A 22549-nucleotide genomic window follows, 5' to 3' on the forward strand; every position below is an offset into this window, starting at 1 on the left:
CCTTTCTGCCTCCACTAAATAACCCTTTAACCCAGGGGTAGGCAACCTAAGGCCCGTGGGCCAGATGCGGCCCAATTGCCTTCTAAATCTGGCCCATGGACGGTCTGGGAATCAGCGTGTTTTTACATGAGTAGAATGTGTGCTTTTATTTAAAATACATCTCTGGGTTATTTGTCAGCCTGCCTGGTGTTTTTACATGAGTAGAATGTGTGCTTTTATTTAAAATGCATCTCTGGGTTATTTGTGGGGCATAGGAATTCATTCATTCCCCCCCCCCCAATATAGTCCGGCCCACCACATGGTCTGAGGGATGGTGGACCCGCCCATGGCTGAAAACGGTTGCTGACCCCTGGTTTAACCTTTGGAACTCATTTCCTGTCCCAGGCAACTCTCTATGCTGTGCAATGTGGTAAGCCAGTGCCAGATTTAGAAGGCACCAAGCCGAGGGGGTGCAATATTGAGAAGATCCATACTTGTGAAGATCTATTTGGGGGCACCTTGCGCAAGGTGTCATTTTACAAAAAATTACCAGATTCCACTCCTGTGATAATGAAATAATAATAGGGGGGAAACAATAGAAGGCAGTTATCAGTTGCTAACAGCACCCATATTAATTGGACTGTCCATGGACCAGCAGAGGCAGGTGGTCCCCTCCAGGCATTGCTTGGAATCAGCCCACAGCTGGACACAGAATGCTGGGCGAGATGGTCTGATCAGATGGCAGTTCATAGAGCCTGAACAAACCATCCAGATGGGCAGGGTGTAAGTAATGAGGATAATAATCATATCTTAGAGTTCCAACTAAACCATTAAACGAATTAACTACAATACTTTGGGGCTCACTGGCTGAAGATTAAATGTGGATGTAGAACAGTCCAGTTTTGTAAGTCATTGCCTGCTGGTCACCTGGGATGATTGCTAGAGTTCTGTGTAAATGGCACTCTTAGAGGAATGGGGTGGGGGTGACCTGCAAGCCTAGGAAGCAACTCCTCTCTTCAAAGAGGACCGAGCACTATCTGCTCTTATTGAAATAACATTTGACCCTCAGTTAATCTAATCCCCACACAAACAGCGCAGCCGGAGGGAGGCTGACGGGCTCCGGGCAGATCCTCCTTTGGACCAAAGATCACTCTGCATCTTGTTTGGATAAGATAAAAACGAGATACCATTTAAACGAGTGTGCTGCAATTGGAGAATTTTTGCATTGCTTCCTTTGCCTCCTTTTTTCAGCTCCAGATTTTCTCTCAGTCATTAAGACATATACATTCAGGACAGTCTGTAGAAAGAACGGAGACTTTTAAACTTTCCACTGAGCGGCCAGGAAGCGGCCTTGACTTTTTCCGGCATCCCACTTTTTTGTTTATGTGGGATTTTGCTTGCGCTGAAGGTATTTCGAGAATTCCCTTTCTGTTTGGAGGAGGAAACCTGAACCAAACAGTCTTGGCCACGAGGTTGTTTCCCAAAGTTCCTAAGTTGGTGGAGAGAGAGACTCTGTAATAAGAAGAAAACCGGGGGGGCGGGGGGGGGGAGAAGGACCACCCCTGGGTCCAGCAGAGGACTTTTAAAAGGCCCCGCCTCCAGGCTGTGTTTCGCCTTAAACGTCTGCAAGCGGGATAATTGAAAGGAAGGCAGGAAGGCGGCAAATTAGCTCCTCACGCAGTTACTTTGTGGCGGGTAATCCTCGCAGGCTCCTTCCTTCTCGACCCGCCCTGAGTGGCGAGGAGGACTTTAGCCGAGCTAGGAGCAAGACAGTCAACTCAAACTCAAACAGAGGGCGAGGGAGGGAGCGAGCCAGAGTGAAGCCCCTGCCTGCGGCTGCTGCGCTCTCCTTCCCGGGACCCTTCCTGCCGCTTCCGCGCCGCGCACTGATGGAGAATCTGCGCAGGATCCGGCTGCTCCTTGTTCTGGCTTCGGTGCCTTTGTGCGGCGCGCAAGGTAAGCAAACAGCTGCAATGCTGCAAAATGTTTGAATTGCAGGGCGAGGACGAGGAGGAGAAGACCGGCTGCCTCCCCCCTCGCCCGCCACGGGCTGGGAAAGCCAAGATTTGACCCGGGGCAAAAGAGTCTCGTGGAAAGTGTGTGTGTGTTTTGGGGGTGTCTTCTACTCTTTGAGCCTGGCTGGGGACTGAAGCCCCTCGAGTTGGCGTGCAGGTTACTCGTTTCTTGCAACTAAACTAAAGCGCCCTAATCTGCCCCATTCTGAGTGTAGTTGATTTCGACGAGACTGAAGTTACTTTTCCTTGAGCTTATTTTACGATACCCAATACTTGGAAATTTCGACATTCAGAAACATTTTCACGAAAGGAGAAAGGAGGAGACAAATTCATTTCGGAAGCCAGCTCTTGCTCACTTATGTGGTGCCGCTTACTTCCGAGTAAATAGGCATATCGATAAATGATAAATCTGTAAGGTGTAACATTATTTATAAGTTAAGCATAAGAGATGCTTTTGCCTTTGCCTTTCTGGTCAAACCATCCATGCTCCGAGTGTGGATGTGAGCAGGGCTTTTTTTCAAGCCAGAACTCTCTGGAACTCAGGTCCTGCCCCCTCAGGTGGGCATTCAGGGTGAGTTCTGGCACCTCTTTTTCTTGAAAAATAGCACTGGATGTGACCCTAGTGTAAACCAGAGATTCCTCATAAATGCCCTGTTAAACAGATACCCAGTTTACGCCATCAGGGCATGGTGCACATTCAGTGTTATCTGTGTGGTGGAAGAAGGAAGAGTCTGGCCCTGTTAAATGTATGAAGGTTTAGATGTTGATCTGTATGCTCTGCCTTGGGGAAACCTGTGGCCCTCCAGATGCTCCTCTCATCCCATGTCATTCGCCCTGCTGGCTGAGGAGAGCTGGAGTCCAGCAGCATCTGAGGAGCCACAGGTTCTCAATCCCTTCTGATGTGTAAGGGGGGAAGCATTTTTCTGGAGGAAACTGTGATTCCGTTAAGATTAAAAACACGAGTAGATTCTCAAGGGGGCTTGCAGCAGGTTATAACAACTCAGAAAAAACCCTCCGCATGTACATGCGACACATACGTGGCCCAGCACCCAAATTCTTCTGGCTGATGTTTGTGGCTAGAGAATGTCTCCCTCTGCATTCCCAGAGCTATGGGCAGGTGGAGCTGTGTGCTCTGTCTGACAGGGCTGGGGAGGCAAAGTTCCTTGCAGCTGCTCTCCCCTGGTTGATGGCTGGGAACAGGCTGGTCTTCCCTTTGCCAGAATGTTCTTCCTGGGAGGCCTGGGCTGCCAGCCTACCAGGGCCTCTTGAGCCACTGTTGGATCATTAGAATATTTTAATTTAATGAGATTAAAATGACCCTTTATTAGGACCAACCCCCCAAAAATTCTGGTGTGGGGTGTAAGCTTCCAAGTTCACCAGGTCGATTTTCAAGTTAGATGTTGCCATAGTGTCTGCACATAGGAGAGGAAATGTGGGGTGGCCACTTTGGCCAGGCGTACCACTCGTGTGCAATCCTCAGTGTGGACCCAAATGCCACCCCTGAGCCAGACTAGGATAATAGAACTGTAGAGTCAGAAGGGACCCTGAGGGTCATCTAGTCCAACCCCCTGCACTACACTGCAGTGTGTAGTGTAGTTGGGTATTAGAGTTGGCCTCTGGGAGGTCTACATTCACATTTGAAGCTAACTGGCTGGTCTTGGGCAATCAGTCTAATCCACAGAGGTGTTGTGAAGATAACCTAGGAAGGACCCAGGTAAGATTAATGCTACTTACTGTTTATGTTATTATGCACCTGAAAGGCTCAAATAAGTTTCTTTTTCAGTAATCCTTACTCTTGTGAGGTGGGCCAGCGCTATTTTCCCTGTGTTTCCAGTGCAGTGGTTGAGAGATAGCAAAGTCACCTTGCAAGTTCATGACTGAGATGACATTTCAACTTAAGACTTTCAGGTCACATTGCTAACTAATGACTAGATATCTAGCAGTTCGAAAGCAGACCAGCGAGAGTAGAAAAATAAGTAGCACTGTGGCAGGAAGGTAGATGGCATTTCCATGCGCTCTGGCTTCCGTCACGGTGTCCCGTTGCACCAGAAGCGGTTTAGTCATGCTGGCTACATGACCTGGAAAGCTGTCTGCAGACAAATGCCTGCTCCCTCGGCCTGAAAGCAGAGATGAGGGCCACACCCCATATTCAAAGCATTTACAAAGCACCTTTGTCGTTTGAGGAATTCCAAAGTTATCATCATCTTGTTCTTTTTTTTTTAATAATTTTTATTAACTGGCCAATCACATCAGATTAAATCACATCACATAAATTCCGAATTACAAAGCCAAATTTTAAATTTTGTTGGGGGGACCCATACTTCAAGATCCGAAGGGGAATTCTGATCATCTTCTTAATACTGCGTTAATGTCCAAATCAGTCCAGACAAAGTTCATAATTCTATCCCATCTTATCTTGCTGTTTCCACATCACATCTTGTTCATATAATTTCTCTTTTTTTCTTTATGATCTCTTCTGATAGTCTCCTTAAGCCGATAAACACCAATAGTAATAATAATCCTGTGTGAATTTTCCATTCTTCCAATCCTCAAATCAAGATGGTTTCCATATATCATCTCCTTCATAGATAACATCGCTCTTTCCATCATAATCTTGCAAAACTGTCGCTCTTAAGTCCCACTGAGGAGTTTAATCCACAATATATAAACAGCTTGTTTCTCTCTTTCTCCTCCCAGACTCAAGACCTCTGACAGAGCTTCCCAATATGGCGATGGCGTTTTTAACTGTGTTATTTCAAAGCTCTTATACCTTCCAGGCTCTTCTTGGAACATGCTTTGGTTCGAAAGTTTATCTCCACACAGCCTTAAATCCACAGCTTAAGTCCTTAAAACGACATTTCTGACTCTTAAGGGGAGGGGATTCTTGTTTAATCACATAAGAAAAGAAAGGAAAGTTTTTCCCCCCCTCCCCCATCAGTCATTTGCCGTACTGTGTCTTAGCGTATCTTCTCATGTTTTATTCTTGTCTTGTTTTATCAGAGATCTCTTCTGTTAGCAGTCTTTACTCCCCCTTCTTCCTTGAAGTATGTGCAATTCGTCTTGTCCAAATTGTTTCTTTTGAAGTTCTTGCAACTAGTGGCGCGAATCAGGGACGGCGTCCAGGAGTGCCGAAATCCCACAGGAGGGCTTTGTGCCTAGTGCCCCCATCCCCACAAATTTGGGGGTGGTATAGGGCACAGCAGGCAAGGGCCGTCCCTCCCACCATCCTGGGGGGGGGTTAAGGAGGCTAATTACCCCCATCATAGCCTCCAAATTACCTCGTGTGGGTCGGAGAGATGTTATTGTCAGCCATCTTCCGATGCGCCCCCTAGTGGCCCCCTTATCATCATCTTGTTCTGACAACCCTGGCAGATAGGTTAATAATTCCAACTTTACAAGCGGACCCCTGAGACTGATCATGAGGGTTTCAGTCAAGAGTGAATCATCCAGTACGTAAAACAGCCAGCTTAGTAATATAGCCAAGTAACCATCTGGAAATGTGTGCAGTGGGGTTAATGGGTGAGCTTATGGTTTGTAACAGGAAAAAGATCACAGCAACCTTGTGCAGTTGTGTTTTTGGAGGCTATGATTTGTTCCTGCTTTTGGGTTGGAGCTCATAAAGGCCTTTCCCATCCTGCCAGTCTAAACATTTTTTTTAAAGAAGATATTTATTAAGATTTTCCATTTTATACAAACAAAGAAAAAAAGGAAAAAATTAAAAAGAAAAAATATTAAAAACACATAAATTTCATAACTTATTTTTCAATAACATATTTCCCTGACCTCCTCATGCCTCCCCTTCTTGTATTCCAGTTCAAATTGTTCATCCAGCAAATCCTTATCTCATAGCATTACAGATAAAAGCCTTGATTTCTATCCATCTTCTTAAATTATTGTAACTTATACTTTTACTTATATACAAAAAAAAAACTATTTTTTCATATTCTTTTATACCATTTCAGCTGATAACCCCTTAATTTCGATCCAACATCACTCAATATTCCTTAATATTACAATATTTTTGCAAATAGTCTTTAAATTTCTTCCATTCTTCTTCTGCCGATTCTTCTCCCTGGTCACGGATTCTGCCAGTCAATTCTGCCAATCCCATAAAGTCAATCAATTTCGTCTGCCATTCTTCCAGAGTGGGTAGATCTTGCGTCTTCCAATACTTTGCGATGAGTATTCTTGCTGCTGTTGTAGCATACATAAAGAAAGTTCTATCCTTTTTTAACACCAATTGGCCGACCATGCCCAAGAGAAAGGCCTCTGGTTTCTTCACAAAGGTATATTTAAATACCTTTTTCAATTCATTATAAATCATTTCCCAGAAAGCCTTAATCCTAGGGCACGTCCACCAAAGGTGAAAAAATGTACCTTCATTTTCTTTACATTTCCAACATTTATTATCGGGCAAATATTGGGAGATTTTGGAACAAGAAGGTGACAAATTGAAATTGCAGAGTTTTGAGAAACTAAAAGATAAAGTGCGAGACTGGCTTCATTATTTTCAGATAATGGAGGCTTACAATTTGGACAAGAAAATTGGCTTCCAGGTGGAAAAATCCAAACTAGAAACAGAACTTTTAGAACCCAAAACTAAGATACTATCAAGAATGTATAACTTGCTGTTGAAATGGAATACCCAGGATGAAACGGTTAAATCTGCTATGATTAAATGGGCACAAGATGTTGGACATAACATTACGTTTGCTGACTGGGAACAGTTGTGGACCACAGGTATGAAATTTATGGCATGTAATGCCTTAAGAGAAAATATTATGAAAATGAAATATAGGTGGTACATGACCCCAGTCAAGCTTGCAAAAATTTACCATTTGCCCGATAATAAATGTTGGAAATGCAGTCTAAACATTTTTAGACCTTGTCTCTCTTCCAGCTCTACAAGTCTGTGATTCTCTAGATATAGATCTCCATACATATAGTACTCTGAAGGAGAAAAGGAACTGTCTCAACAGGGATGTGCCCACCCACTCCTAACTTCTGTGCCCTCAGAAGTTTGAAGGGGCAGCTGATGGGTAGACTCTCCATGCAATCGGGAACCCTGAGGGTTATAGGCATACATTTGTATGACTGTAGGCTTTCATTTCAGGCATTGTGCTGTGTGCATAGCTGTTGAGGCTGCTCCGGTGGGTGTTGTCCTGCTTCCACGCACTTGCTATCTCTGTGTGCTGGTGAGGTGAAGTGTGGGGGCAGGATGAGTAAATGGCGCTAATGTAATCCCAGGTTTTCTTCTCCGCTGGTACTGTCAAATGGCACAGTCCATTAGGGCATATCATTTTAGGGGGTAAAATTTATTTTTTGCAAATTTATTCAGTGAGGGGGTATTTAAAATATGTTTTGAGTGTGAGGAATTCAAATCCAATATTATTTTTGTGATTGGACAATATTTAGCTTGGTAAGTCTGAATTTGATGAAGAAACATATAAACTGCTTTTGGAAAACCAACTAATATTAATTTTACCTTCTGAAAATGTTAAAAAGTAAAGGGTAAATGGACCCCTGACCATTAGGTCCAGTCGTGGCCGACTCTGGGGTTGCGGCGCTCATCTCGCTTTATTGGCCGAGGGAGCTGCTCTACAGCTTCCGGGTCATGTGGCCAGCATGACTAAGCCGCTTTTGGCAAACCAGAGCAGCGCACGGAAACGCCATTTACCTTCCTGCCGGAGCAGTACCTATTTATCTACTTGCACTTTGACGTGCTTTCAAACTGCTAGGTTGGCAGGAGCAGGAACTGAACAACGGGAGCTCACCCCGTCACAGGGATTCAAACCGCTGAACTTCTGATCGGCAAGTCCTAGGCTCTGTGGTTTAACCCACAGCGCCACCTGCATCTCTCTGAAAATGTTAGGTGATGCTTAATAATAATAATAATAATAATAATAATAATATACAAGAACTTGGCAATCATTTTAAATGATTTCTGTGCAATTTTATGTATATTTTACTTACAAAACAAAGTTATATTAATTTAACCAAAATATCTTTTGCATTCCCAAGCCGTTACAACTTTTTAGCATCCCTCAATTTTCAGAATTTGAAAGTTGAAGAGTTCATCACACCGTGTGACAGTTTAATTTGCAATTTTTAAATTGAAGGGACTAGTATTGAGGATGTCATAGTAACTACCACATATAAGCCAACAAGTTCATGGATCTAATAAAGGCATTACTTTCTCACCTGAAGATGGTTTAATAATGTGTGGGGTGTGTGGTAGGTGGGCAAACCACAGATTTGCTCATCTGATGGAGCATCACCTTCCTCATTTGCTACATTTACATTGTGCTTCTCAGGTGGTCAGGAAATGTCAGCAGAGAAGCACAAGACTAGGGGCGAATTGCCCACCACTAAGCAGATTATGTTCTGAATGTTTTGGAAGTTCACTGTCATGGACTGGCTGGATGCTGAGGAGTGGTGGGAGGCGACAGCTGAGGAACCTCCAGGAGAATTCCCACGAGATGAAGGCTCAAGGTCTGGGGATTGGTAGTAGTAGGATGATGAATGGTGAGAGGGAGAAGACTGGGAGGAGAAGGTATCAGAAGGTGAAAAGGTAACAGGGTTTAGTGAGCAGGAAGAGTCTGTGGCAGAGAGCAGTCCAGAATCGGAGGCAGAATCAGAGGCTCAAGAGGAGAGGGGCCAAGAGGCAGAGATGAGTCTGGCTGGTGAAGAAGCCAGGGGGTCTCCCCCTCCTGCTGTGACCTGACCTCCTCCCACCTGGTCTCTCAGAACCAGAAGGGGTATGAAGAGGGTGAAGCAAAAACAAACAAGGCGGCAAAGTCTCAGGTTGCTTGGGAAGGACCCGGGGGAGGAGAAGACTTAGGGAACTGTGGGAAGGTGGGGACCTTCAGTCCCCACAACGGCTCATAGGGGCACAATCTACTGGGATGAGTTGCTGTGCTCACTAGGCCTGGCCTCCTGAGTTGACCATGTTTCTTTGACTAAAGAGTTAACTTGTGATTTATTGCCAACCTGCTCCTGACATTCAGCATGAAATAGATGTGTTATCTGCATGCTTGCTCTCTGTTCAGTGCACTCAGTATGGCAGTAGATGCTTGGGTTGCTGTATTTTGAAGACACATTTGCCGACTTCTTTTAACTATGGATCACTATGATGACTCTCATTTTACATATCCATGAAAAAGAGGATGTGTCCTGGAAAAAGAGGACATATGGCAACCCTACTAGATGCAAGATTGTATCATGCACTATTGGGGGTCATTGCAACCACAAATTTTATCTGGCGACCCAGGCTGGCTCAAGTATGTGAACCCCGGTAGCATGAGAAAGGCCCCCAGTTTGTTTGATATATATTTATAATATATGGGGCTTTGTTGGATATGTCTACAGTGGTACCTCGGTTTAAGAACAGTCCTGTTTACAAACGATTCAGTTTACAAACTCCTCAAAACTGGAAGTAGTGTCCTGGTTTGTGAACTTTACCTCGGTCTAAGAACGAAAGCTGAACGGTGGAAGGGCACCGGCGGCGGGAGGCCTCATTAGGGAAAGTGTGCCTCGGTTTAAGAACGGTTTCGGTTTAAGAACGGACTTCCGGAACCGATTAAGTTTGTAAACCGAGGTACCACTGTATATGATAAGGGGCTAATTCTTCTGCAGTATTAGTGTCTGCTTTTTTCTTAAGGCTAGACTTTTCTCTCAGCCAAGATTGTAAATTCAGGTCATCTGATCAGTTTCAACATTTTACACACAACAAAAACTGTCAAGCGCAGCTTGACATAAGATTTGCACCAGAATATTCATAATTTTGGAATGGGATGAAAGAAGGAAGACGGCTGTTGCAATGCCTACTTACTGACACACCTTGCGTACTGCACACTTTGGAGTTACTTGAAGCTCCAATCCAGGCATGTCCAAAGTCTGTTTTGGGGGCCTAATCCAGCTCGCCAGTCGGTTTAATCTGTTAAAATCCTAAAAACAACTGTCAACAACTTTGGTTGGTCCTCATGGCCCTTCACTTCATCAAATCTGGCCCTGTTTGAAAAATGTTTGGACACCACTGTGTCTAATCCAATGTCATTGAAATTCTTTCAGCTGGAGTTTTGGCCAGCCTAGACAGTGATTTGAACCAGTTGTAAGACTGCAATAATTTTTTAAAAATAACAATTAGAGTGACTCGTTTATTAGTTCTAATGTTCCTGCTGTGTAGTGAACTTTTGTGCATGAAATATTAAGTATGTCTGTAATCCTGTTGCTCATTAACTGTGTTTATTTTGCTAAACCTGGCCGTTGTCCACAAATAATCTGAAGTCCAAATAACTAAGATTGCAATGTGCGCACAGTTAGGCTGCTTAAATGTCACAGTGTTCAGGATTGCAGTCTGTTCAGTTTAGTTCTTTTTGGTATTCTTTTTCCTTTTGATGTATTTGTCAGCTGTATAGTTAATTTCTTTTTCTTTGTAATTTTAAATTCCTTAATTTCCCACATGTGTTCTGTCTTTTCACTTCTGCATTTTTCATTTAAAAATAGTTTTTAATTCATCTTGATTTCATAAGATTTTACTGTTGTGTTAGGGTGCTTCTTCCACATCCTTACTCCAACTGGATTATTTCAATCTAAGAGCAGTAACAGCATTTTTATGATTATATCTCAGATATACAGTTGAAAGCAGTTTAAAAGAGGATCACTGAGACATTTTTCTTCATTCATTAGGTCACTCAAGAAAGCTGGTTGGCAGTAGGTTCAGGTTTGGCTCCCTGGTATACTCCAGAGTTTAGGGCAAGGAAACAAGCTGGGAGAGAACTTAAATGCAAGTGGGAGAAAGGTCTGGCTGAATGCAACCGAACACTGGCGAGGGCTCATCGTCGAACCTTCGTAGTGTCAGTGAAGGCAGCAAAGGTGGCATACTTTGCTGCCTCCATTGCACCCTCATTATGTCATCCGGCGGAGGAAGTGGGGTGCGGTGGCTGCGGTCCGCCCCAGGCATCATCCTTGAGGGGGGGTTGACATCGCAGCTCCGCCCCCCCGGGATGCTCACCACTCGCCCCGCCCCTGGGTGCACAGCATGTGTGCCACTCTGGGTGCCAGAGCAGCTAGCTCCGCCTCTGCAGGGAGGGTGGACAGATGATTCCTCAATGTCATTTCCTGAGTGCTTCTAAAACACAATTGTTTTTTCTTTCTGCAGAAACTTCAGTGGAGAGCTGCTGCTCACAGGGATATGAATGGGCAAGTCAGAAGAGAGACTGTAGTTCTCTGCCATCACATCCTGATTCCAAAGATTGCAGGTATTCTTCAAAGCAGCTTGCTTGCTTGTTGTTATAGCAAGAGATAGACTACTCCTCTGGGATAAAGCATTGGCCTTGAAAGCCCAGTGTCCTAAGTTTTCTCTTCACTGCTACTGTAGGGTCCCATTTCGAACACTGACCTGGGACTTCTTCCCATGATAGTAGTCTTTAGTGGAAAAATGGGGGCCTCCTGCCCAATCTATAAACAGCACTCTGAAAAGAACCTTTTTGGGGAAAATATTTGTTGTCTTGCTTTTCAGATTTGTAATTGTAGATGTCCTGGCTTGATTTCTTTTTAAGAATGGAAAGAATGTGTTTTGCAATCCTGTCTGCTAGTACTTGGTGAATTTTTGCATTTATATTGGCATTGAATACGGCCTCCTACACAAAGTGGTTGACAGATAAAACTTAACTTGATTTGAAGTTGCTTGAATAACAATAAAAATTTAAAAAGATGAAACATACACAGGGGTCAGGAAAAGGGGAAATCCTGTTGAGAAATCAAATTGAGGAATGCAGCCTGGCTCCTCTTGCTGCCTCAAGTCACATGGCCCTGGCACCATATGGATGGCATTGCAGTATTTTGTCCCCTGGTGGGTAGTCATACTTCGTTAAATATTATTATTACTTGAACTGTGTTTTATATTTTTAAGATTTTTTACTTTTTAAGGTCACTTTGTACATAGTCAACATGGTGTATAACTGTTTTAACTAAGAATGTGTGATCTTGGGGCTGCATGGACCCTCATTTTCAGGATCTTTCAGCCTAAAAATCACGCAAACCCAGTTGCTGTGCCTTTGGGCTCTGCATTCAGGGCTCCATGTCACTCATGTATTTTGATGTAATGTGGAGGGAGTTCACTCCTCCACTCCACATATGAGATTGCCACCAGCACACGGGTTTCGCCTGGGCCTAGGTCATTACAACTGCTACTCCTTTAACGTCACATAATGGGTATGTTTGTTGCCAGAGCCGTAGCTGAGTGATCTTGCGCCCCTGGCAGAACTGTCCAGATTGCACCCCCTTGCCATGGACAAATTAGCTCTTCTTTCCGCCTCTCCTCCAACCCCCCCATTCAATTCACCCTCTATTTAAAACCATTTCTTATGAGGCAATAATCAATATTTATGGACATATTTTTAAGCCAATTTTGCCCCCCCCCATTGCCTGTGCCCCTGGCAGGGGCCCACCTCACCACCCCCTAGCCGAGGTGGTATATTTGTGACTTGACTGTACCACTTGTACAAATTGAAGCTGAGGTCCACTGAGAATGCGTGTTCCTCTGTGCAACCTGCCCCCCCCCCATTAAAATCCCTCTGGGGATGAAAAATTGGCACGTCAGAGAGAAACTTGAGCTAGAATAGGTTTACTGCCTTACACAGAATTAGGCTGATATTGCTTACACGTACCCTGTAAACACCCTGTTCAAATTGATTTCCATAAATGAGTTTGTTGAAAAGAGCAGCAGGTCCCTCCTTTTGTATTTAATGTTGAAATGCTAAATACCAGCTTAGCAAGTTCCTTATTTAACCACAATGTTCTCTGGAAAATGATGGAAGTGAGAAGGTGAGGGACTCCCCTCCCAAGCACTTGAAACTAGATTGGTGCTAGAAGAATTCCCCCCCCCCCCTTAAGTTATAGCCTGCACTTTGAATGGTTTTTATGGAAATGAATGAAAGGGAAATAAGAGCAGTCCTGATGCAGTTAGGAAATTCATGCTGTTTTTAAGCACTCACCCTCTGGAGGGGATAGCAGAAGACATGAAAGAGTTCTGGAGCTACAGTTCATTTAATGAACAGGAACTCAGGCTTTCTCTGCTAATTGTAAATCTGATGAAGAGGTGAAGTAAAAGCCCACAATTCTGTTTCTTTAAAGATCTCTTGATTGGCTTTATTCATTGGACAAAGTCTTACTTTTTTAAAAAAGTATGTTGTTAGTATTGAGAGGGTTGGGAAAGAGAGGTATGCCCTGTCCAAGAATTGTACCCAACTAAGCTGTACTCTGAGTAGACCAATGCACTTAGTTTGTCAAGTCATTGCTTTCAGTAGGTCTGTTCTACATGTGACTTAGCTGGATATAATACATAATATTTAACTACAGATTATGTTGCTTGGTGTTATGTATGTATCTAAACCAGGAAGAGCCAATGTGAAGTTCTTCAGGTGTTGTTGGACTACAATTCCCATCATCCATAGCTAGCATAGCCAATGGTCATGGATGATCAAAGCTGTAGTCCAAGAACATTTGGAGGGTGTCACACCGGCTAATCTTAATTAAACTAAAACCAAACTTTATCGACAAACCAGGTTGTGTAGCTGGTTTGGTGCAGATGTATGGTTTCCTGAGCTCTTAACCAAGATTAAGAAATCAGGACACGACTCAGGCTCATGTATCCTTCTGCCCTGCTCTCTTGTGAACCCCCACTCCCCACTTCTCTTGCCCACACTAAGCTGCCCTAAGTGGAATACTAACCATACTTGGCTGAAAGCAGATGTCAAATTCTAATTTAGAACTATGGTTTTTTCATCAACAACATCTTCAGGGCAGTTTCCCTACCTTTCCATACTTTGCTTTTAAACTCTCAGTAAAGCCTAACTAAATATAGATTTCACTGGCCCAGTTCACACGTAACACCAAGCCAAACCACAATTTAGCAACCTCTTCAAGCGGAAATCATGACCACTTTGTTCTTCCTCTGGTCTTGCTATTGTTGTGATGCTGCAAGCTAAACTATGGTTTGGGCTTAGTGCGTTGTCTGAACTTGGACTCGTGGTTTGTCTCCTCCAGACAAACCATAAGCCATTAGAAAGAAGCCTTGGCTACAGCTTGTGGAGATGCTGAGATTTTGGCTTGAGACAAATATTACCATACAAGCCTTTATGTGCTTGGCCTCAGACACACCCACCTCCCCCCCCCCCCCCCATTCTTGTTACTTACTTGTAGCATAGCTCAGGAACAATGCTGCCTCAATCAACTGGAAGAGCTGCATTGCACAGCAGGAATAGCGATTGCCAGCAAGCATGAAGACTGTGATTCCAATGAAGGCAATACTACCTGTGAAGACAAAGTCATTAAGGTGAGATTTCAGAGTTGCCATTATTTGATATCAACCGTTTGCCTTGAATTAAGGCTCAGAATTTAACCTCTTAGGCACAGCATTGTATTCAAGCCTCCTGGAGTCTAGATTTCCACAGAGTTTCTGGAACATGGCATTCTGGGAATCATATCAGCTCTCAGTAAGAAGACTGGTAGGAGGAGGCAGCTTGCCCTTTATTATATTATACCTATATTATATTATATTATGTTTAATATATTATTATTTATATTTATTCCCCTATAGTGTGTAGCATCTAGGTTGGGTGTGCCCTAAGGCACCCGGCCAGTACCCCACATTAGATGAATGGTGTGTTCTAAAACATTGTAATTCTTAAGTTTTCCTATATACTTCCGCCTACAACATTGTTTAAGTCAACAAGCAAGAGCCCTCTTGTGGCAACTCCTTAACGTACCGTTAGCACAATGTTTGCTTCTCAACACTGCTGGTGTTTGCTAATTGTCAATATCACCCGTTGTTGAGATTACAAAGCTTTATGCTGCTCTTTCTTATACTGGAACTAAATATTATGGCTGATGTGTGGCAGCTACCCAAAATAACCTTCCCTGTGTCTCCTCTGTCCCAGAATTGGTTCTAGGATGTGAAATAGATTAATGCACCAACCTGGGTGAAACTAAGCAGGTCTGAATCTGGTCAGGAGCCAGATGGGAGACTACTTTGGTGCCCATCACAGAACAAAGGCAAGATTTAAATGTAATAAATGAAAATAATTGGGATCCTCAGCACATCGAGAGTTTCCCCTGTAGTGAGACGCACCAGCTGGTGGTGAAGGTGGGGAAAATCTCGTTGCATTGACATCTCAGCATGAGTTGAGTATCCATGGATGTTGAGGGAGGTTACAGGAGTGGTAAAGGGCTGCTGTTATTTCAGTGCTTCGTCCGAGCCTAACCTACAACTTGTCCACCAGCCACAGCCATCTTTGGGGGTGGGGATAGCACAGCTGGATACAGCCGACAGGCATACTAGTCATTTATATTATTTATCTCTACTGTCCATCAAAATGGGATTTGCCATTTCTCCCCTATTGTGTTTATATGAAGATTTATTTTTTTTAAGTCATAGTTAAGATCTGTTCTTGTATATGTATTAAGTGGGCATCAAAGAAGCAAAAATAATGTATGGAGTATGAGAGCAAAAATATTCTGGAGGGAACCACTGGACTGAGAGCAACATATAGGTCTTTGGTAATGTATGTAATATGCCACAGGTTGACTTTTGGTTGTTTGTGAAATATATGTTGGGAAATGTAATACAAATTATTCTTATTATATTACATTACATAACAGCTCCTTTCAATTTCCCCAAAGACCCCCCAAAATACATTATGAGAACTTATATCCATATAGAAATATTTTAAAAATAAATACATGATGTGATGAACACCAGGGGAGGGGAGGAGGACTGAGGGAAAGAGGAGAGGACATGGTTTAGAGTAGCATCCAACCTGAGGGGCCACTGTGCTGCAAAAAGGAACCTGAATGTGGCTGCTAATACAATACTATAAAGCTCATTGATAATGTCTATATTGCGTTTTGGCAGAAATGTTGTTATTGCTGCTTTATGGGGAAGGTGGCCCAAAAGCAAGGGAACAGCTGTGAGCAGAGCCTCCTGATGGGATACCAGTGTGGTTTGGTCTTCCGAGCCTGCTGTGTTGAGGGGCAAGAAAACTCTGACACATTAATTGTTGATGATCCTAACAAAGAACTAGGTAAGTTACACACCCCCCCCAGCACAACTTTATTTTTGAAATACGTAGAGGGGAATTGTTTCAGATTTAGTTCAGTTTAGAACTAATGAGATTTAATGAGATTGTGGTAGGAATTCACCATGTGCAGAAATGGTTGATGTCTCAGAGCTGGGGTTTTGAAGTTGTCTACCTTCAGGGAACACCTTCCAAATCAGCTTGTCTTGCTTGGGCATTTCCACATATCCTCTGTGCATTGCAAGGGTTTTAGGGGCAGATCCTGGTCTAGTTTACACACCTGAGTATATACTTAGCTCACGTGAAGGAGTGGCCAGTTATGAGGCTTCATCATTGCCTCACTTTCTGCTGATGCACACACCAAAGAGAAGATGGTGTTGGGGGCTCCAGCATCACCCCTGAACAGTGCATTGAAAGCTACTGCCCTAGAAGAGCCATTCTTGTAAAACTCAGTGCAATGCGCAATGGACCTTATGAGGGAGGTATGTATCCATAGCTACCCAATGACATTGTGGATGGGTACATACCAAGACCACAGTCACCACTTCCTTCTTCATGGATAACCTCACCAAGGGAAGGGCTTTCACATGCATGCCAAGTAAGCACATCACCCTTGTGAACACATCTAGAATCAATTAGCTTGAAAGCAGCATGTTGAAAATGAGCACGAATGATTCTGGGTTAAGAAAAAATACATTTTCTGCAAACAGGTTCATGTCGACACAGCCTTAGTGGGCAGCAAACTGCCACTTCTGTGGTTGCTCTATGAAATATCTGTGTGTCCCTAAACAACACCTTCAAAAGTTGCTTGATCAGGTTGCTGCTGTTGGTGTGGTTCACAACTGCACAAGGCATCGGTCAGTGTTTTGTTTCTCTCTCTGCCAATAGCTGGAGTTTCAGTGTGCTACAGCGATGCTGAAAGAAGTAAAAAAAGCTCCCCTTTTATCTAAATCTTTAACAACTCCATGTTCTAGGTAATCCTTAACCATTATGAGGCTTGCATTGCCATGTGGCATCCCAATCTCCTGCCCTTAAATCTCATGGAATGCCAGAGAAACAAAAAGAACATGAAGTGCTAGTGGTCAAAGTTACCTCACAAAATATTGTTTTTGTTACTGTTTTGTTACTCTCCTTGCCTGGCCTACAGACACTTAATTCAGAACCGTTCTGTCCATTTGTGAGAAAGGAGCATACAGAGTGGAAAAAACAAAACAAAACAAATCTATTTTTTAAACATTATAACTCAAATAACTCTGTTACCAAATAACTCTGTTGATGTTCAACAATACTTACTGGGTCTGCTTTTGGAGTCATTTTAACTTCAGTTGCATCTGCAAATATTTAGAAGCAACCTGTGTGGCTGAGGTTCATGGCAATTCTCAGTCAAGGACCTGTTAGATGACCCCTTGTCCTTGTTTAATTCTCAGTCAAAGACCTTTAGACAACGCCTTTCCTGAGACGGCATGTAATGAGTTAGCCTCAGCATCTAAAAATCTAGGCCAGACAGCAGTTGAGGAACTAACAACCACGTTTACAAAACTCTGGATGGAATAGGACTATAGATAACATTCTCACTCTGAGGCAGATTTGGCCTAAATCCAACTATCTTGGGAGGTACCCTTGAAAAGCATCTCTACGAGAAAATGTCTGGCAGGAGTCACTGTGTGGTAATTGACCTGTTACAAATGGTCATATAAACCTCAGATTTAAAACAGAGTCATAAACAAGACTTCGTACATCAAGATCCATTCTAAATAACAGGACAAAGGGCCATTTTATTTTAGCAGGCTTGACCTTTCTGTCTCACTCTCCTAATGTTTGGCTTTTTTCTCCCTCGAGATGCAGCATCACCAGTGGAAGTTGATAATGAGGATCATTACCTTAATGACCGCTGCAGAGGTAATTTACTAATTTGGGGGCAGGGCTGAGAGAGAGAAGCTGTTTGTCAGACCAGCTTGTGAGTTTGTGACTGAATCTGTTCAGGGGCCTCCTGGCTCACTGAGAAACCACTACAATCATAGAATTGTAGAGTTGAAGGGACCACAAGGGTCATCTAGTCTAACCCCTGCAATGCAGAAATCTTTTGCCCAACATGGGGCCCGAACCCATGAGCCTGAGATTAGGGGTGTCTTGCTTTATTGACTGAGCCACCCCAGCTCTACTGCATTTGTCCATATTGCACAGTTTGCTCCTAATACTAATGTCACTCTTAAGCCTTTAGTCAGGCACCCTGTAAAATTAATATTGTCTACCATTTTTTGGTTGAGTGGGCTGTGTAGAAGGCACATTACAAGTCCTCCACAGCAGCTTAGCTCTGTTTTGTTGGCAATGCATGCAGACTGCTAGCTATAGTCAGTGTTGCCATTTCATGTGCACTGCATTGCAGGGGTTGGACTAGATGATCCTTGGTGTCCCAACTCTACAATTCTATGAATTCATGAATGATGGCAACCATCCCATTCACAGATCCCTCTTTCCATTTTGGGCTTACCTTGACTGAACAATGCAAATTTAGGATACACATAATAGTGGAAACAAAAGAGTATTCTGTTCTGGTTTTGAACCACTAATTTGTAGTTAATTGTTTGTTTTCTCCAAAAGAAATTAAGGAAGATACAATACTGTTAAAGGGCAAATGCTTGACGCTGGTCTTTGGGTTTCTTAATGATGAACTTTAAAAAGAACTAGCTGTCTTCTGCTGTTGTCCTTCTCAGGAGGCGGCCCTTGCACCCAGCAATGCAGGGACTCCGGCTCCAGTGTTCTCTGCTCTTGCTTCATGGGCTACCAGCTTCAGCCTGATGGCTTCACTTGCGAAGGTAAAGAAAGGTTGCCGTTTGCTTTTCTTTTATAGTTTTGTCCTTTATTTAGAGAAATAACTCTGGCTATGTGTGTCCTGCTGCTCAAGTACTCAAAGTAAGCTTGCGGAGTAAATCAAGAGAGGAACAGAACATAAGAGTGAGTTTGTGCACACATCATATCCCTGTGTTTAGGGCAGCACTAAAGCCTTGTTCCTGGTGAAGCAGAAAGCCTGTATATCTCAGCGATACCACTTCAGTATGCAGGTGTGCACTTGCTCCACTGAGTGCTCCTTCATAAAAGAGCAATCGTGCACACTCTTGCACATAGAAAACTTGCTGGGAAAGTGATGCTGCAACACTTCTTCCTGCCATTTAGTTTTCTATATGCAGCAGTGTGTGTGTGTGTGTGTGTGTGTGTGTGTGTCATGCAAAATACTCTCCTACTGCCTGTTCATCCCAGCTACAGGTTATTAGATCAGTAAGAGTACGGCCCACGAAGGGCTTTAGATGTTGCAGGGAAGAACAGACAGTGCAGTTGCCTTATGCATCCTCTCTCTCCCTAAAGCCATTAGGTTTGAAGTCATGGCTTTAGAGAGAGAGTTTGGAGCTGCACAGGGACCTCCTGTTACTTCAAGGAGGATTCTTTCCATGCTGCATTTCTTGCAGCCCAGCTTCCTCCAAGGAACTTGGTTTTTTGAAAATAGGGAACCAGTGACTGGTCCAAGGTAGCTCAGTAATAGTCGTAGCTGAGTAAGGATTTTTTTTTTTAATAATAGTATTTATTGAAGTTTTAAGTTTACAAAAAGAAAAAAGAGGAAACACCAAATTAAACAATAGCAAAACAACACATCACAATAAAAAACAGAAAAATAGAAACAATTAAGAAAAAAAGAAAAAAACCCAAATCGAACCTTCCCATAACTTGTCTTTCATTTGCTTGTTTCCCTGACCTCCTCACACCTCCCTTTTTTGTATTCTAAGTCAATTATCCATTTCAGCAAATCCTTTCCCTCTCTTCAAATTTTTATCCTGAAAATTTATCTTGATCTTAATATAAGTTTACTTTCCCTCCTTTCACCAATTAACAGTCTATTTTTCTTAAATCTTTGTTACATTTTTGCTAAAATCACATAGATTCATTCCAACATCATTCTAACATTCATTAATTTTACAGTGTTTCTGTAAATAGTCTTTAAATTTCTTCCAACCTTCCTCCACCGACTCTTCTCCCTGGTCTCGGATTCTGCCAGTCATTTCCGCCAGTTCCATATAGTCTATCACCTTCATCTGCCATTCTTCCAGAGTGGGTAGATCTTGTGTCTTCCAATACTTTGCAATAAGTATTCTTGCTGCTGTTGTGGCATACATAAAGTTCTGTCCTTCTTTGGCACCAATTGGCCGACCATGCCCAGGAGAAAGGCCTCTGGTTTCTTCAGAAAGGTATATTTAAATACCTTTTTCATTTCATTATAGATCATCTCCCAGAAAGCCTTAATCCTTGGGCATGTCAACCAAAGGTACCAAGGATTTGAACCCAGGTCTCCTAAATTTCCACCTATTACACTAAGAAGTGGAGAATACTGCCCAGGATAGGAATGACGTGCACACACACAACACATACAGTGAAGAATCAGCTACTGGCCCCTTTTCTTCATCCCTTATTTGTCTCGCCTTATATCTCTGTGTAGAAGCTAATTTCCCCTGCTCCTTTCGGTGTCATGCAGCTTTCTCTGGCTGCGGCTGCAGCTGCAGGAGCTTTCAGAATTTCTCATGGCTTGCCTGCTCTCACGTGGCAAATGTAACATGTGACCAAGCTGCTAAATCCCTGAAAGCTAACATGGCATAGGATTAGCTGAATAGGAGGCTATTATATGCACTGGGGGTGCAGGGTGTCAGGACTGCAGCAAACATGAATTGAAATGGATCAGAAAAATCTTTGGCACTAGGGACAGAAAGAATATTACATCATCATCATCATCATCATCCCATCTTTTCCCTAGACCCGGGACTCAAGGCATCTTACAAAAACTGAATCAACATGGATAAAACACCAAAAGCTAAAAACATATATAAGATAATTGTTTAAGAGCTAATTAAACTATTATTACATACTGGGTGTAACTGAGTTCTGTTATATGCACTGGGTCTTTTGCAGTTGACTAATGAGATGCAGATTTTTCAACTGAATAGGAGGAAATAGGCAACCTGCACATTTATGAAATGATAAGAGGGATAAAAGAATAAACTTTTAGTTAAGATTGAGTTCAGAAAAACTGTGGCTCAGTTATTTGTTGGTTAGCTTTCTTAGCTCTGGGAAAGCAGAAATCATTATGCTGTGCATTTTCTTGCTCCGACCGCTGCCACCAGCGCCACCAGCGCCACCAGCAGCAGCCAGGGCTGTGCAGCGCATGCAGGCAGCAGGGAATCCACAGGATGGGATGTTGTGGCATGAGGTGTATTTTGCTGAGGATTAGCAGCAGTGCGTGGAATTTGATTCTTTTCCTCTGAAGAAACTGCCATGAGATTGGCAGGAGGTCAGCAGAGCTGGGGAAACTGGAGGGACATAAAGTGTATCTAACCAAAAAGGAGAAGAATGACTCTCTTCGTCAAGTTTAGTTTTGCTTTCCTTCCCTCTTTCTTTTATGAATATTACATGAGAAATAAGTTTTTGTTACTTTGAGAGTCTAAGGATACACACTGCTTACTTCCTGAACACCAGCGAGCATTCTCTGACTTCCTGATGGTCGTATGGTATGGCAAAGTTGCCGTTTCACATATTTCCCCCTTGATTATTTCTAGATATGAATGAATGCCTTACCAACCCTTGTGCCATTGGACAAATTTGTATCAATACAGCAGGATCTTTCCGCTGTCAGCGGGAGACCAGCTGTGGGACTGGTTATGAACTGACGGAGAACAACCTTTGCAAAGGTATGTTTCAGACTTCTCACAAGAGAGATAGATGGTTGCTGTAGTTCTTAGCCGCTCCTAATGTATCCTGTTCTCTTGAAATTTGCTGTGTTAGGTCCAGTTCACACATAATGCAGGAAGCTTGTTTGCCAAATGTACACTAGTGTTTGCTGTAGTGTGTGCTACAAAGTGGGACACCTTTTCTCATGCTGGGCTCTGAAATTAGAAGCCCACCCAGCTGAGGTGAAAATGAATTTGGGGAGCATTTTCAGAGTAGCGTAGGCAGGATAAGCCCTCCCACTGTTAGACCTTATAAGTGTAGCCCTTTGCCAGCTTGATTCCTGTTATAGTGACTAATGCGGCTTTGGCACCACATGTTTGCTGCTATAGCACCTAGTTCTACCTTAATCCTGCAGTGTGGTTATACCTTTAGAATAATAATTAAAAAACCCACATTTGGTCTGATTTGCTTAAATGTTGCTTGTGTCTGAAGCATGACAAGATGGCTCTGCAAGACCTTACGCTAACAAATTCTTTCTTTTGTGATGTACCAGATATTGACGAGTGTGAGACTGATACTCATAACTGCCTCCCCGATTTTATCTGTCAGAATACTCCAGGATCCTTCCGTTGCCGACCCAAGCAACAGTGCAGGAGCGGCTTTATACAAGATGCACTGGGCAATTGTATTGGTAAGGCATGTTGCGCCTGAAAGCCAGTACCATTGAACTGGGTGTCATTCCTGAGAGGCTAGCTGCTGTTACAGCTG

General features: G+C 43.2%; 1 protein-coding gene across 2 annotated transcripts in view; it reads left to right on the top strand.

Annotated features, from left to right (window-relative positions):
- The first annotated feature begins 1153 nt into the window (after window positions 1–1153).
- Window positions 1154–22549, top strand: part of FBLN1 (fibulin 1) — a 56603-nt gene continuing 35207 nt past the window's right edge. The window contains exons 1-8 of one of the 2 annotated variants that reach the window (XM_083615629.1): window positions 1154–1935; window positions 11155–11254; window positions 14199–14331; window positions 15910–16078; window positions 17912–17971; window positions 18787–18888; window positions 21670–21801; window positions 22335–22472. In XM_083615629.1, the coding sequence (XP_083471755.1) occupies window positions 1869–1935; window positions 11155–11254; window positions 14199–14331; window positions 15910–16078; window positions 17912–17971; window positions 18787–18888; window positions 21670–21801; window positions 22335–22472 (901 nt within the window). In that variant the 5' untranslated portion in view covers window positions 1154–1868. The remainder of the gene's footprint in view (window positions 1936–11154; window positions 11255–14198; window positions 14332–15909; window positions 16079–17911; window positions 17972–18786; window positions 18889–21669; window positions 21802–22334; window positions 22473–22549) is intronic. The other variant, XM_083615630.1, reaches the window with a different exon arrangement.

This window comes from Podarcis filfolensis (assembly GCF_964270895.1).
Source record: "Podarcis filfolensis genome assembly, chromosome: 5".
Classification (NCBI taxonomy): Eukaryota; Metazoa; Chordata; class Lepidosauria; order Squamata; family Lacertidae; genus Podarcis; species Podarcis filfolensis.